At 45.1% G+C, this 13,629-nt stretch overlaps 1 protein-coding gene across 2 annotated transcripts in view; it reads right to left on the reverse strand.

The window, feature by feature from the left end:
* The window catches only part of LMBRD1 (LMBR1 domain containing 1), a 123,234-nt gene extending 115,635 nt beyond the window's left edge, over positions 1–7,599 (reverse strand). The window contains exon 1 of one of the 2 annotated variants that reach the window (XM_082405077.1): positions 7,332–7,599. In XM_082405077.1, the coding sequence (XP_082261203.1) occupies positions 7,332–7,403 (72 nt within the window). In that variant the 5' untranslated portion in view covers positions 7,404–7,599. The remainder of the gene's footprint in view (positions 1–7,331) is intronic. The other variant, XM_082405078.1, reaches the window with a different exon arrangement.
* Between the last annotated feature and the right edge of the window lie 6,030 nt (positions 7,600–13,629).

Consider the following 13,629-nt stretch of genomic DNA (forward strand, 5'->3'; position numbering starts at 1 on the left):
CCAAAAAAAACAAGCAAAAGTTATCAATAACAGTGCTCAGTTACATATTTCCTCACTGAACACAGTATAACCATTCATGGTTTCACACAACATTACAGTTCTAACTAGCTCTGAACACTTTTCCCTATAGATCGAAGACATAACTAGAAGTTGTTCTATCCTATTCTTACTGCTGAAGCATCACAGAATACCACTTGAATTGAAATTAACTTCTGTCCCATTATTACAGTTCAAGAGTACCATTCAACTAAAGATTAACTGCCAATAATCACCACGCAATTGACACATGATACTATAATTCACATTTCAAAGGGCATTAAACGAAGAAAAGTGAACACTGAAAATGGATGCCCGTGCACTGCAAGGAACTTTTCAGGGAAAAAGCACACTCAGAGGTACTGAGGTTGACATCTCCACCAGGAACTCTCGATAGTCGTCAACATCTTCCTAGAAACTAACAGAGGGTATAGGACTGTACTCTCGCGATCCTCTAACTTCAGATTCCAGCATCAGAATCCCCTGGAGGGCTGCTAAAGCACAGAGTTCCCCATCCAACGGGTCTGGAGAAGGTCCAGAAAACCTGCGTTTGTCACAAGTTCCCAGGTGAGGCTGCTGCTGGTCCAAGGACTACACTTCGAGAACCTCCGCCCTAATCCTAGGGGAAGCAGACAGATCCTGAATCAGGGATCCTCCGCCCTGGCTGTGTTGGAATCCCCTGGGTAAAAACTTACATACCTGCACACCCACCCCGCAAACCACTTCAATCAGCGAGTGAGGCTCCTCCAGGCATCGGCACTTCCAGTGCCTGAGGATTCCAATCTGAGGCGAGCCTGAAAACCAGGGTTTTAACTAAGCTCTATCAAAGCCCTGGGACACAAGCTTGGTTTTGGCATTTCATGCTTTTCAACAGATTTAACTTTCACTATAAGCAGATAGGGCAGGGATTCCCTAGAGAAAGAGAACCAGGCGTGGCCTTCCTGACATAAGAGAAGCCACTCTTGGCCCAAGCCATTTAGTGATCTAAGCCTGGCCACAGCGCACATCCTTGAATGGGTCTCAGTAATTACAGACCTTAAAGGAACAAAAGACTTATCAGGCGAGAGAAGTACCAACAGTAAAGATAATAAATCAGTTGTAAACTCCCAATTCTGTTTCAATGGTGGTAAAGATTAGCCTGAAGCACTTTCTCGAGCTGTTCTGCAGAATTTAACCCCGCCTCGGGCGCTCAACCACTAGACCAACTGGAACCTAAGGGGTGATGATGTTGACCTTTTCTGACCCTAGTGACTTCAATCAATTAAAGCTAGCTCTGTGGACCTGTGCCCCAGTTCTGTTCCTCCGCTCAAGCCCCTTCAGGAACATGCACACACCCTTAGCTTAAAGCTTCCCCACTCTTGCTGCTGAGGAGACACTGCTTTGGGAAAGATCCCCGGTGTTCTCCCTACTCCTGCTCTGTGGCGTGGTTGTGTCTTTTGGTTCAACACCCATCAAGAGGCGAACCCAGTTTTTCATGTAACTTCCCTTCTAGTTCAGGAGCCAGAACTGAACTAATAAGCACCACCTAACTAACCTAAGCACCACCTAACTAACCTAAGCACCACCTAACTAACCTAAGCACCACCTAACTAACCTAAGCACCACCTAATTAGTTTCAGTTTCCAAATTCTCCAACCACAGTCAAGATCTAAGAACAGTTCCATCACCGCAGAAAAATCCCCTATGCCCCTCCAGAGTTAACCCATCTCTCTACTCCCCAGCCCTCAACAACCACTGTTATCTGTCCCCATACCTTCTGCTTTTTCTAGAATGTCATCATGTCCTTATATAGTATGTCTTTTGAGTCTGGCTTCTTTCACTTAGCATAATGAATCTGAAATCCATCCAAGTTGTTGCATGCCTTTACATTATTAACATTTCAGTTGGTATCAGAATAGCAGGAAAAAATAAGGTGAAAAGGAAAATGTGCTCCTGGGAACCTGGTTGTTGGAGAGAAAGAAACAAAGGAGGAAAGGAAGGAAGGAAGGAAGGGAGGAAGGAAGGGAGGGAGGGAGGGAGGAAAGAAGGAAGGAAGGAAGAAAGAAAGACAGAGAGAGGGAGAGAGGGAGGGAGGGAGGGAGGAAGGAAGGAAGGAAGGAAGGGAGGGAAGGAGGGAGGGAGGGAGGGAGGAAGGGAGAGAGAGAGAGAGGGAGAGAGAAAGAAAGGAAGGAAGGAAGGAAGGAAGGAAGGAAGGAAGAGAAAGAAAGAAAGCAAGCAAGCTCCGAAGGGAGAAAGAAAGAAGGAGAGGGAGGGAGGGAGGGAGGAAGGGGGGAGAGAGAGAGAGAGAGAAAGAAAAAGAAAGAAAGGAAGGAAGGGAGGGAGGGAGGGGGAGAGAGAGAGAGAGAAAGAAAGAAGGAGAGAGAGAGAGAGAGAGAGAAAGAAAGAAAGAAAGAAAGAAAGGAAGGAAGGAAGGAAGGAAGGGAGAGAGAAAGAAGAGCTTCATTCAAATTCCGGCTACTTACTAATTTCTTTTTGTTCTGGAAAATATTCTTTCATAAAATGTTACTCATATTAATATTTAATGGGTTTGTTTCTAAATTAATTGACAGATATTTAAAACATTCCCCGATTATTTTGGAAGTCATTGGAAGATGAGCCTTTTCTTTCTATCCTTAGCAGTATCTGACACAAAGTGCTCAATAAACTTTTTGTTGGACTTCAAGGAGATCTGCGCTTTTACAAAGTTCAGCGTGACAGGTATTACTGCAAAGAAAGGAGTTTGCCAATAACAGGCAGGGAAAGGGCAACGCAGGCAAAATAGTTAAGCCAGAGGTTCCCAAACTTTTTGGTCTCAAGATCCCTTTACAGTTTTAAAACAGAACCCCAAACAGTCGTTTACAGGTTAAATCCCTAACAGGGAAGAGCTAAAGTTGGATCTGTTTCTTTGACTTTAACCTTTGCTTTTCGTTGCTTTTGTTATTATAACCATACCTAATGGCCTGCCTCAGGGAACCCGCCCACCTGTGGATGGCTGCAAGAAAAAAGAAACTAACACATCTCCTCTCCGAGGCTGGTCATTCCAGGAAGTGTTTTGCAAGACTGATGGCCCTTTTTACTTTACTTCCTCAAGGCCTCTCCCTCTGATTCTGCAAGAGAAACTTGCATCCAGACCCCGATAAAATGGTTTTTCAGAGACACTAGTCTGCCACCTTCTCGGTCTGCCAGATTTCCAAGTAAAGTCGTATTCCTTGCCCTCGTCTCGGGTTCATTGGCCCGTCATGTGGCAAGCAGAGCAAGCTTGGACTCGGTAACAAATCTATCAATAGTTACTACATTATAAAATAAACCAAATGTCCTCAACTGTAAGACAGAAATAAGAATACTTCTTTCACAGCAGGTTATAAAAACTGAATGAAGAGTTCAGCACAGTGCCACAAACAGCACCAATTATTATTAAATGTCACATGAAATAACATCGTAGAGGATTTCATAAAAGAAACCAATACATAATTTTGCTAACAATTATAAGGAAAGGTTTAGAGCAGTCCCCAACCCCTCCCAACAGATTGTGATTTAACCTGTCAGGGCATTAGGGCTTTTAATACTCCCCAGGTGGCTTTAACGAGCAGTCAAGGTGAAGAAGCACCTGGGCAGAGGCAGGCATGAGAACAGATAAACATTTGTTAAATGAACGCACACACATACTGCCTGGGATCTTGTCGAACTGCAGATTCTGATTCGGTGGGGCTGGGGTCTTATGTTCTGTACTTCTAACAAGTTCCCAGATGATCCCCTCACTTTGAGTAACCAGAGTAAACTTACTTTACAGAAACAGAGACTCAATCTTGTACAGTAACGGGAACTGCAACTTGAGAGATGGTGTAAACCAAATTACTGAGCATCTTGCAGGGGGAGGGGTTAGGTAGAGGAGCTCAGATTGATCCAGTAAAGGTAGACAGTTAGATTATAGGCTTTGGAGGAGCCAAGTCTCACCTTTCCTTATGTGGCAGAAGAAAATGAAGTCCATCCTGTTTGCCCAAGGTTACGAAAGTAGTCAATCTCAGAGTTCTAATTCTTTAGAAGACCACCGGCAGCAGTTCTCAAAGTGTTAAGTCCCCAGACCCCTGGCAGCCCCACAACCCTTTCTGGGGATTTGCAAATAGAAACTAACCCCATAATAATACTAAGACGTCATCCGCCTTTGTCACTATGTTGATATATGCACTGATGGTGCAAAAGCCTTGGTGGGGAAAACTGCTGGCGATTTAAGCATGAATCAAGACAATGGCACCAAACGTGCCAGTAGTAATCTTATTCTTTACCACCACACCACACTCAAGAAGGGGGAAAAAAATTTTTTTTAAAGACTATTTAACTTAAAACTATAATTGACAAAGCGGTAAATGTTAACTTTATTAAACTTCAACACTTGACTCTTTTAATACTCCTTGGGGAAACGCATACTGGAAGTATGTACTCAACCTGCGATGGCTGGCTGTCCCCAGGAAAAGCACCTCAGTATTTAAGAGTCAAAAGCCAAACTAGGCACTATTTCCAAGAAACATCGTTTTCACTTGAAAGCACAAGTGACTAACTATGGTTATTCAGACTTGGATATTTGGCAGATTTTGTCTAAATGAACAAAGGAAGCCGATCAGTTCAAGAAAAACAACTGAGTATTTGTTACCAGTGATAAAATTCAAGCTTTCAAATGAAAACCAGAATTTTGGAAAACATGTATCCACGACTGTGAGCTTGACAATTCTCAATACTTATTTCTGAGACATTTCTTCTGACAAGATCAGTAGTGATACTGATGAATGGGATATTTTGATTTATATAATGAAAGGTATCCACATTTGGAAGATCTGCATAACTCAGTGAACCAGTATTTTCTAAATGATCAAATGCACCACATTATAAAACCACGCATGGGGAAAGATCCATTCAAAGTACAACGTGGACTTTAATACAACCGAACAAAAGTTCATTGATAGGGTTTCAGAATCCATATTTCATATTAAGAAGCTTCTACTTAACTGAGTTTGGGTGTAGTATTACAGAACAAGGTCCACAATGACCTAAAAGATACTCTGCTTCCAACTACATATCACTAAAACTTCATATACTTCAACCAAAATAATCTCTGAAAAGGCTGAATGCAGAAGGAGACATGAGAATTCAGCTCTCTTCTAATAATCCAGGAACTAAAGAGACTTGCACAAAATTAAACAATGGCCCTCATTACTAATTTCTTTCTATTCCAACATCTAATTTCAGACCTTTAATTCCCTTCTCATTTTATCTTGTTCCCACTGTAGTATCACCAACTTAAATGCCTTCCCTTCATTATCTATCCAAAGTTTGCCTCAATTCCACTCTCTCCCAATATTGTTCTCTATTCTCTGAAGTCCTATTTAATTCATAAAACCATACTTTGGTTTTCAGTACTTAAAATAACCTGTTACAAGGATTTTTGTTTTCCCACCTATCTTCAGGCCCTCCTAAAGGCCACATTATGTTTCGTTTGCATCCTCCTACAAGTTACAGCACAACTGCTGTACCTTACATGTTTTTCACTGATAACTGCCAAGAGATTCCCCCCTGGACTTTGATACAGGTTACATGCTCCTTTGTTTTCCTCTGTCAGGGAGGAAGAAATGTACCTTTCGTTCTTCAGTTCTTCTGACTGGTCTAACAGTTAAATTGACATGAGATAGATCAACAGGAGAAAAACAAACGCCTGAGAACATGTATACAGGGGAGATACCCAAGAAAACTCGCCAAAATGGCCAAAGCCCTCACCTTAAATACCACTTTCAGCTGTAGACAGAGGATCCTGGGGCGGGGGTGGTTTGGGACTTCAGCAGGGAGGAAGGCAATTCACATGCAGACAGAAAGCAAAAGGTTGGCAAATACACTTTTGCTGGGCCAGGCAGAGACAACAGGACAGAGGGACTCGGATCTCTAGGCCCAGCGGAGTACCACCACCACCACCATCATGCCTAGCCCACATCCTCTGCAGACATCTCAGGTGATGACTCTATTTGGGGAACAAGTCCCTTACCTAAATTCTCCCAGCAGTTAAGACAGAGGTAAAAAAGAAAGATTTCCCGAGTCTTCTGTTTCTTACATATAATCAGCCTGAACTAACCATCAAGCCAGAGAGCCACTTTGGGGCGCCAAATTTTGCTCCCCTACAAAGTCAAGTGAATACGAGGGTATGGAAAAGCCAGTGAACTCTCCAAGTACAGGCTTTGGAAACCACAGCCAACCTTCACGGTTTCCACTTTTCTCCAAGCAGAATAAAGTGTGTTCCAGGGTAAAGGCATTATTACTTTACGGGCGAGGAGTAAAGGCAACAAGAGAAGCCTTTTCAAGTTTTTGCACTTTGGAGGGGAGGGTAGTTTCCGCTGCAACACCTACTGGAAAAACAGACTATAACACAGAGGTTGCAGACACGGTAGTGGAATCAAGAAAGTAAAGTAAAATGAAACAAGTCTGATCTCAACAAGTGAAGTAAACAGTTTTTTGGTTTGATTTTGTTGTTTTCCTAATGCAAAGTGGCAAAATACTTTGAGGCGGATAGTTGTCCTGTTGAAGCAACAACAGGATGGGCTGGAGACCACGAGGGAAGAGTGAGACTGGGGAAGGGTACGAAGAGAAATAAACTGAATTCCCACATAAAAGCGTTTTAATATGGGTTAGGGAAGTACAACCTAGGCCATTTGGCCCATTAAGGCCCACGTTCTGCTCACTGGAGAAGAAGGAACCAGGAAGCTGGGAAGGAGGCACCTGAAGTCAGACAGGTGGGTACACAGACCCTGACACTGGCAGTGACCGGGGCCCAGCTCCGCCCTGCACAGGTTTTCGCCCATCAGAGACCGGGAAGGAACGCGAACACCCGGCCTCAGAACGAACACCGCACGTCACCAAGGCAGGGTCGCACAATGGGGAGAGAAGGCTGCAGACCCCCCGTCCTAAGAGAAGGGGCAAGGTGGACCACTCAGAGGGGCAGAGAACCCCCCCCCCCACGGGGCGACGACGTGGCGCCCACGGGACTCGCGCAGGCGGGCGCTCCCGGCTCCCAGGGCCCCTCCTCTCCCCGGACCCCATACCCAGGTGCGCCCGCGCGGCTTCCGGGTCAGGACGCAGCCAGCAGCCGGCGGGACCACCCCGCGCGGGCAACGAGGGGCCGACGCGCCCCTCCCCGCGGCCCCGCCCCCGCCCAGGGCCCCCGCAGCCCCCGCAGGAGCGGGCGGGGCGGGGCGAGGAGGGTCCCGGCCCCGGAGGCCAACGGCGGGGCTGCCCCCTCCCCCGTCCAGGCCCTGGGGAACTCCAAGCGTCTCCCCTACCAGGAGCAGAAGGCCGAAGATGCACCAGCCGATCACCAGCTCGGCTGACGCCGCTCCCGCCGCCGCCGCCATCTTCGCTTCCGGCCGGGACAGCCCCGGCGAAGGGGGGGAGGGGAGGGGAGAAGGGAGCGAGCGCAGGACGCGGCCCCGCGCACCCTAAAGGTTAAAGGGGCGGAGGGGCGGAGCGCCTGGTTGCCTAGGAGACCGGGCCCGCGAGCGGCCCCTGGCGACGAGCGGCCGGGGGCGGGGCGCGTCCGGGACGCCGTGACGTCACGCGCTGCCGGCGGCGGGGCGGGGCTCTGAAGGGGCGTGGTCTCCCGGCACGTCACCTCTGTGGAATACTTAATTAGGTCCTGGCTGCTGAACCGGAAAAGATAGGAGCCCACGGGCGCTGCAGCTGTTGTTTCTGCAGAGCTCGGCCGCGTTGGGGGCTTCCACTGCCGCTGTAAAGAAAGAGGCTCCCTAATGTCCAAGGCAGAAGTCCTCCCCAGGTTGCAGGCATGGCGGACTATGAAGGGAACGTTTCCCAGCTGCCCAAATGTCCTTCTGATTTGCTGGCACCGGGGCCCAGCCTGAGTAGCTGCTGGGCTGGACGCTGCCTTATCATGTGATGTTATGGCCTTTATATTTAGATCTCTACATGCCTGTAAATTTCCATGATGACTTTATACCCTAAAGGTACTTGACTTTGTGAGCATATCAGAATGAAATCTCAGTTTCTCGTGATGTGCATAAATAAGTGAGCAAGGTACCGCCATAGGCCCATAGTGAAGCCCACGGAATGGTTCCGGGATGGCTTGCCTGGGTCCATGGAGCGTGGGTACATTGTTAACCACTGAACTGAACAAACGTATTTGTAGTCACAACACAACTTTATGGATGAATCCCACATCTCTTGACAATGCATTATGTGGTTATGTTACCCCGACCTGTTTCGGGCTAGAATCCTGCTGAAGGGAAGGGCAAAATGAGGAGGGAAGAAGAAAATCAAGAAGAGAGTGTTACTGTGAATTGTACCATCCAAGGTGGTTTCCTGCTCCCTGAACTTGCGAGTGTTTGAATGTGACTTTTTCTCCTGTGGGCCATTCACCTCTGGGGAGGCCTCTCTCCTATAGTTTCCTCAAAGTGAATAGAGACATCTCTCCTCCAGCTAGCCACTTAGAATTCCCTCACCTTCTGCAGGGCATACTGTGGTCACTTAAACTTCTGCCTCTTCCTGCTAAGGTCTCCTAATCCTCTCCTGAAGGCCCGCTGGCTTGGAGGAGAGATTTAAGACAACGGCAGGCCAGTTTTCCCCCTTCTCCAACACCACCCAAATCCCCTGTACACCACATGATCCGTATGGCTTGCGCCAATAATCTTTGAGGGCGCAGGCCATTCCCAATGTAGCTACCTTGTCCTAGTTCTAATATTAATGCTATCAGCCCTTCTTGGATATCCCAGAGGGAGTCAGCCGAACTCCAGAGTCGGCTGAAGTTCTCCCATGCCTGAGTTGGGTACCAGCCCTCTCTCAGATGCAAGGACCATATGTCAGATTTCCCAAGTAGCTCCCTCGAGGCCTCCCTTACTAGGCTAGGGATTAGATGGCAACATGTCACCTCTGCCTTCCACACACACATCACTTCTTGGAGTTAGAGGTGGGAATTCATAGACCAGCACCAATTCTCAGAGAAGAAATCTCTTCAATTTCTCTTCTCCCCCTCCAGTCCATTTACTACTATTTTATTTGGCTGAAGGGCCAAGAATTTAAACTCCTCTTACATCCCTTTTTAACTCTGTATGTGAAGGAGAATTTATGGTTAGGAGGGGAGTTAAAGAATTAAAGATCATAATCTCCCTACCACTTTAAATTTTATGTGAAGTTGGTGATTTTTTTTCAAGACTAGAATGAACCATTTTTAATAGCTGATGTACTAGGTTGGCCAAAAGATTTGTTCAGTTTTTTCCAGAAGATGGCTCTAGTAGCACTTAGTTGTCTTTAACTTCATTCGAAACAATTTTGTTAGGTTGTATGTGACAGCTGTCACATCAGTGTGCATTTAAAAAAAAGACATCAAAATTGGTGAATTTTTGTGTAGCCATTTTAATATTGAATATGGAAGAAAAAAGCAACATTTTCGGCATATTATGCTTTATTAATTCAAGAAAGGTAAAAACGCAACTGAAACGCAAAAAACGATTTGTGCAGTGTACAGAGAAGGTGCTGTGACTGATCGAACATGTCAAAAGTGGTTTGAGAAGTTTCGTGCTGGAGATTTCTCGCTGGATGATGCTCCATGATCAGGTAGACCAGTTGAAGTTGACAGCGATCAAATCGAGACATTAATTGAGAACAATCAACGTTATACCACGCGGGAGATAGCCGACATACTCAAAATATACAAATCAAGTGTTGAAAATCATTTGCACCAACGTGGTTATGTTAATCGCTTTGACGTTTGGGTTCCATATAAGTTAAGCGAAAAAAAACCTTCTTGACCATATTTCCGCATGCGATTCTCTACTGAAACGTAATGAAAAGTTTCCGTTTTTAAAACAAATTGTGATGGGAGATGAAAAGTGGATATTGTACAATAGTGGGGAACGGAAGAGATCATGGGGCAAGTGAAATGAACCACCACAAACCACACCAAAGGCCGGCCTTCATCCAAAGAAGGTGATGTTGTGTATAGGGTGGGATTGGAAGGGAGTCCTCTATTATGAGCTCCTTCTGGAAAACCAAACGATTCATTCCAACAAGTACTGCTCCCAATTAGACCAACTGAAAGCAGCACTTGACGAAAAGCGTCCAGAATTAGTCAACAGAAAACGTATAATCTTCCATCAGGAAAGCACAAGACCACATGTTTCTTTGATGACCAGGCAAAAACTGTTATAGCTTGGCTGGGAAGTTCTGATTCATCCACCATATTCACCAGACATTGCACCTTCAGATTTCCATTTATCTCAGTCTTTACAAAATTCTCTTAATGGAAAAAATTTCAATTCCCTGGAAGACTGTAAAAGGCACCTGGAACAGTTCTTTGCTCAAAAAGATAAAAAGTTTTTGGAAGATGGAATTATGAAGTTGCATGAACAATGGCAGAAGGTAGTGGAACAAAAGGGTGACTATGTTGTTCAATAAAGTTCTTGGTGAAAATGAAAAATGTGTCTTTTATTTTTACTTAAAAACTGAAGGCACTTTTTGGCCAACCCAATACCTTCCATTGAATTAAGCTTATTTAATAAACTGGGTTCACTCTTTTGCTGACTCTGAACACCTAAGTATTGGGGTAGCATTGGGCAGTAGCTTGACTTTCAAGTTGGTAAAGCCTTGTAAACCTGTGTTGCTGATGAGAGAGTGACTAGTTACAAGGATAGTAGTGGTTTGAATCAGGAAGATTGCGAGAACGGGAAAAGAGAAAGTGACACACCTGAACAGGTAGAAAAGGGCACGTCAGCCCATCTCTCCATTCTTCCACCCGGTCGGGATGTACTATTCATTCAGCATATGACCAGACCAGCAAGGACTGAACTCACTCTCCTGAATGATGTTCTTAAACCTAGGAAGCCTTCCATTACAGACCAGAGTTCTTTAAAAATAATAACCATCTTTATTGGTTGTTGATGATTACAAAAGGAATACATGCTCATTAATAAAATTTCCAAACATGAATAATTTAGAAAGTGAAAAACTCCTAATAAATGAACACAATCTTCCTCACCCCAAGATACTTGCCTTTAAGAGTTTCAAGGCTTTTTGTGTGCATGTTGTAATATACTCCATGAGGATGTAAAAACCCAACAGACAGTCCTTTCCTGCTCCCCTGATGCTATAGATTGAATATTTGAATATGTGCTCCCCTGCCCCACATCCATATATTAAATTCTAAGACTCAAGGTGATGCTATTTGGAGGTAGGGCCTGTAGGAGGTGCTTATGTAAGGAGGGCGAAGCCCTCAGGAATGGTCAGTGCCCAACGCCAGAGAGCTCTTTAGCCCCTTCCGCTATGTGAAGTTAAATGAGAACATAGCCCCAGCCAAACACTGAATCTGTTACCACTTTGATCTTTCCAGCCTCCAGCACTGTAGGAAAAAAAGTCTGCTGTCTCTAAGCCACCCAGTTTACGGTATTTTTGTTAAAGCAGCCCAAATGGACTAAGACACTTGGAATGACTGTAGAAGCCCTTGCCGTACCCCACACCCGACAAATCATGGGAAGGTACCAGGATTTCTCTGGATGCTGTTCCATTTTAAAGTCAAAGAAATGGCCATGTGTAGCTCCTCACTCCCAAGGGGTTTAGTAAGAGGAGATGTTGCAGGAAAACATAGGCCTATCAAAACCTAGAGCCCCTTGACCATATGAAGAGGGCTAGAGGCCTTTGGAGGAAGGCAATGTGTGCAAGGGAGCAATTCTCCTCCCCCTCGTTCCTCTGTCTCTCAGATTTTGAATAGTCTTTTCCTAAAGCCAGTGGGATGAGGTTACACAAGAGAATCACCCATCAGGTTGAAGGGTGTGATCTGAATTTTGGGAGAGGCCCGGCATCACTGCAGGTGCGGAGGGTGGCTGGCTCAGAGGTGCCTGGTGCTGAGCTGGCATAAAGAGCTTGATGAGGAGCATCTTGGTGCAGAAAGGGTGTGGGTGAGCTCCTTCCCATCCACCACCACCCCCCCCACCAGACTAGCTCGTTCAACTCACCCTGAAGGCTTTGGTGGACGCCCCTGAGAACTACGCTTTCCCATGTGCTTATTTGTGTGGAAGGCTAAGGAGGGCCGCAACGACCTCCCCTGGTGGAGGCCTTCCAGAGAATTCTCTTGGCAAGACAGGAACCCGTGGACAGCAGGAAGTTGGTGGAGTGGCCCAAGTGAGAAACCAGACCAGGCCGTGACAGCCTATAGAAAGGTTATCTTGACACCAAAACCAGACAAAGACAGAAGGAAAGAAGAAAACTACAGTGAACATAGACGCCAAAACTCTCAACAAAAGAGCTCATGAAGCACAAACCATCACTCCTCTCAGCCCAATCCCAACGGCACTCAAGAGGCTCCCCTCCTCCAGCTGGGGGGTGGGGGGTGGGTGTGGGAAACAGGAGGCACAAGAATGGTTTCTCATTCATTCCCTTTACAAGGTCCTTTTGGAAAACGAAAGATAGGATTACGATCAAGTGACAAGTACTGTGATCAACAAGGTCCTACTGTATAGCACAGGGAACTATAGTCAATATCCTGTGACAAACCATAGCAGAAAAGAATCTGAAAAAGGATATATATATATATGGATATATATGGATATATATATATATATATATATATATATATGTATTACTGCATCACTTTACTGTACACCAGAAACTAACACAACATTGTAAATTAACTATACCTCAATTTAAAAAATAAATGTAATGGTAAAAACAAAACAAAACAAAACAACATGTACTGTGAGGTAGAATTTATAAAAATAATCTTACATAGGAATTGGTAGAAAGAAGAAAAGAAAATTGAAAGTTTTCATTAAAAGGAAAGAAGAGCAGGCTAGAAGGAAAATTTATGCCAATGGGACAGAAAGAAAAAAAGTAGGATATAGAGGCTTAACTTGGCCTAGAACTGGAGAGTAGAAGGGCGAATGAGTCAGAAACACATGAGGGTCAGGGGCCGTGGAGGGGTCAGCAATCTAAAAGAGCCCCATTGCAATGACTGCAGACCTTAGGCCCAGCAAACAGAGTCAACCTACCCACATAATGGTAACTGTACAGGTTGCTATGGCTTTGCACCCTGAAATTACATTTAGACCATAGCGAAATCTAGTTCTGTATCCAGATTAACTGTGTGTATGACACCACTGGATTTTAACATGTTGTGTTTCAAAAATAGCTGCTTTTTACACATCCCTGAAAAAATTTTTATTACCTTGTTGGGAATTTAAAATATCAGACTGTCCTTCCAAATAAGCCTCTTGAAAACCCTCAAAATTTGTCTTCTTGTCATATTTTCTGTCCCTCTCGCTAACAGATAATCCTCTTTCTGACTGACAAATACTTTTCTAGCTATTTTAATACCTACAGTCAGGTTACAGTTAAGTGTTTCTGGCCTCAGATCCCAGTGACTTTGCACATGTCTGTCCTGCTGCATTGCGTGCTGATTTAGAATTTATCTCTCTGCTGTGCTCCGTGTTGTGCCTACACGTAATCTTCCGTCCAAAGGATTTAACAATGATCCAGGGGGACCGTTTCCGTGGACCTGAGGAAGTTTGATCACGCCTTTTCCTCCCAATGCTAGTAATCCCCTTCTACTGTCATCCAGCTGAATTGGTCATCAAGACC

Source organism: Balaenoptera borealis, assembly GCF_965194805.1.
Source record: "Balaenoptera borealis genome assembly, chromosome: 9".
In the NCBI taxonomy this organism is placed as follows: Eukaryota; Metazoa; Chordata; class Mammalia; order Artiodactyla; family Balaenopteridae; genus Balaenoptera; species Balaenoptera borealis.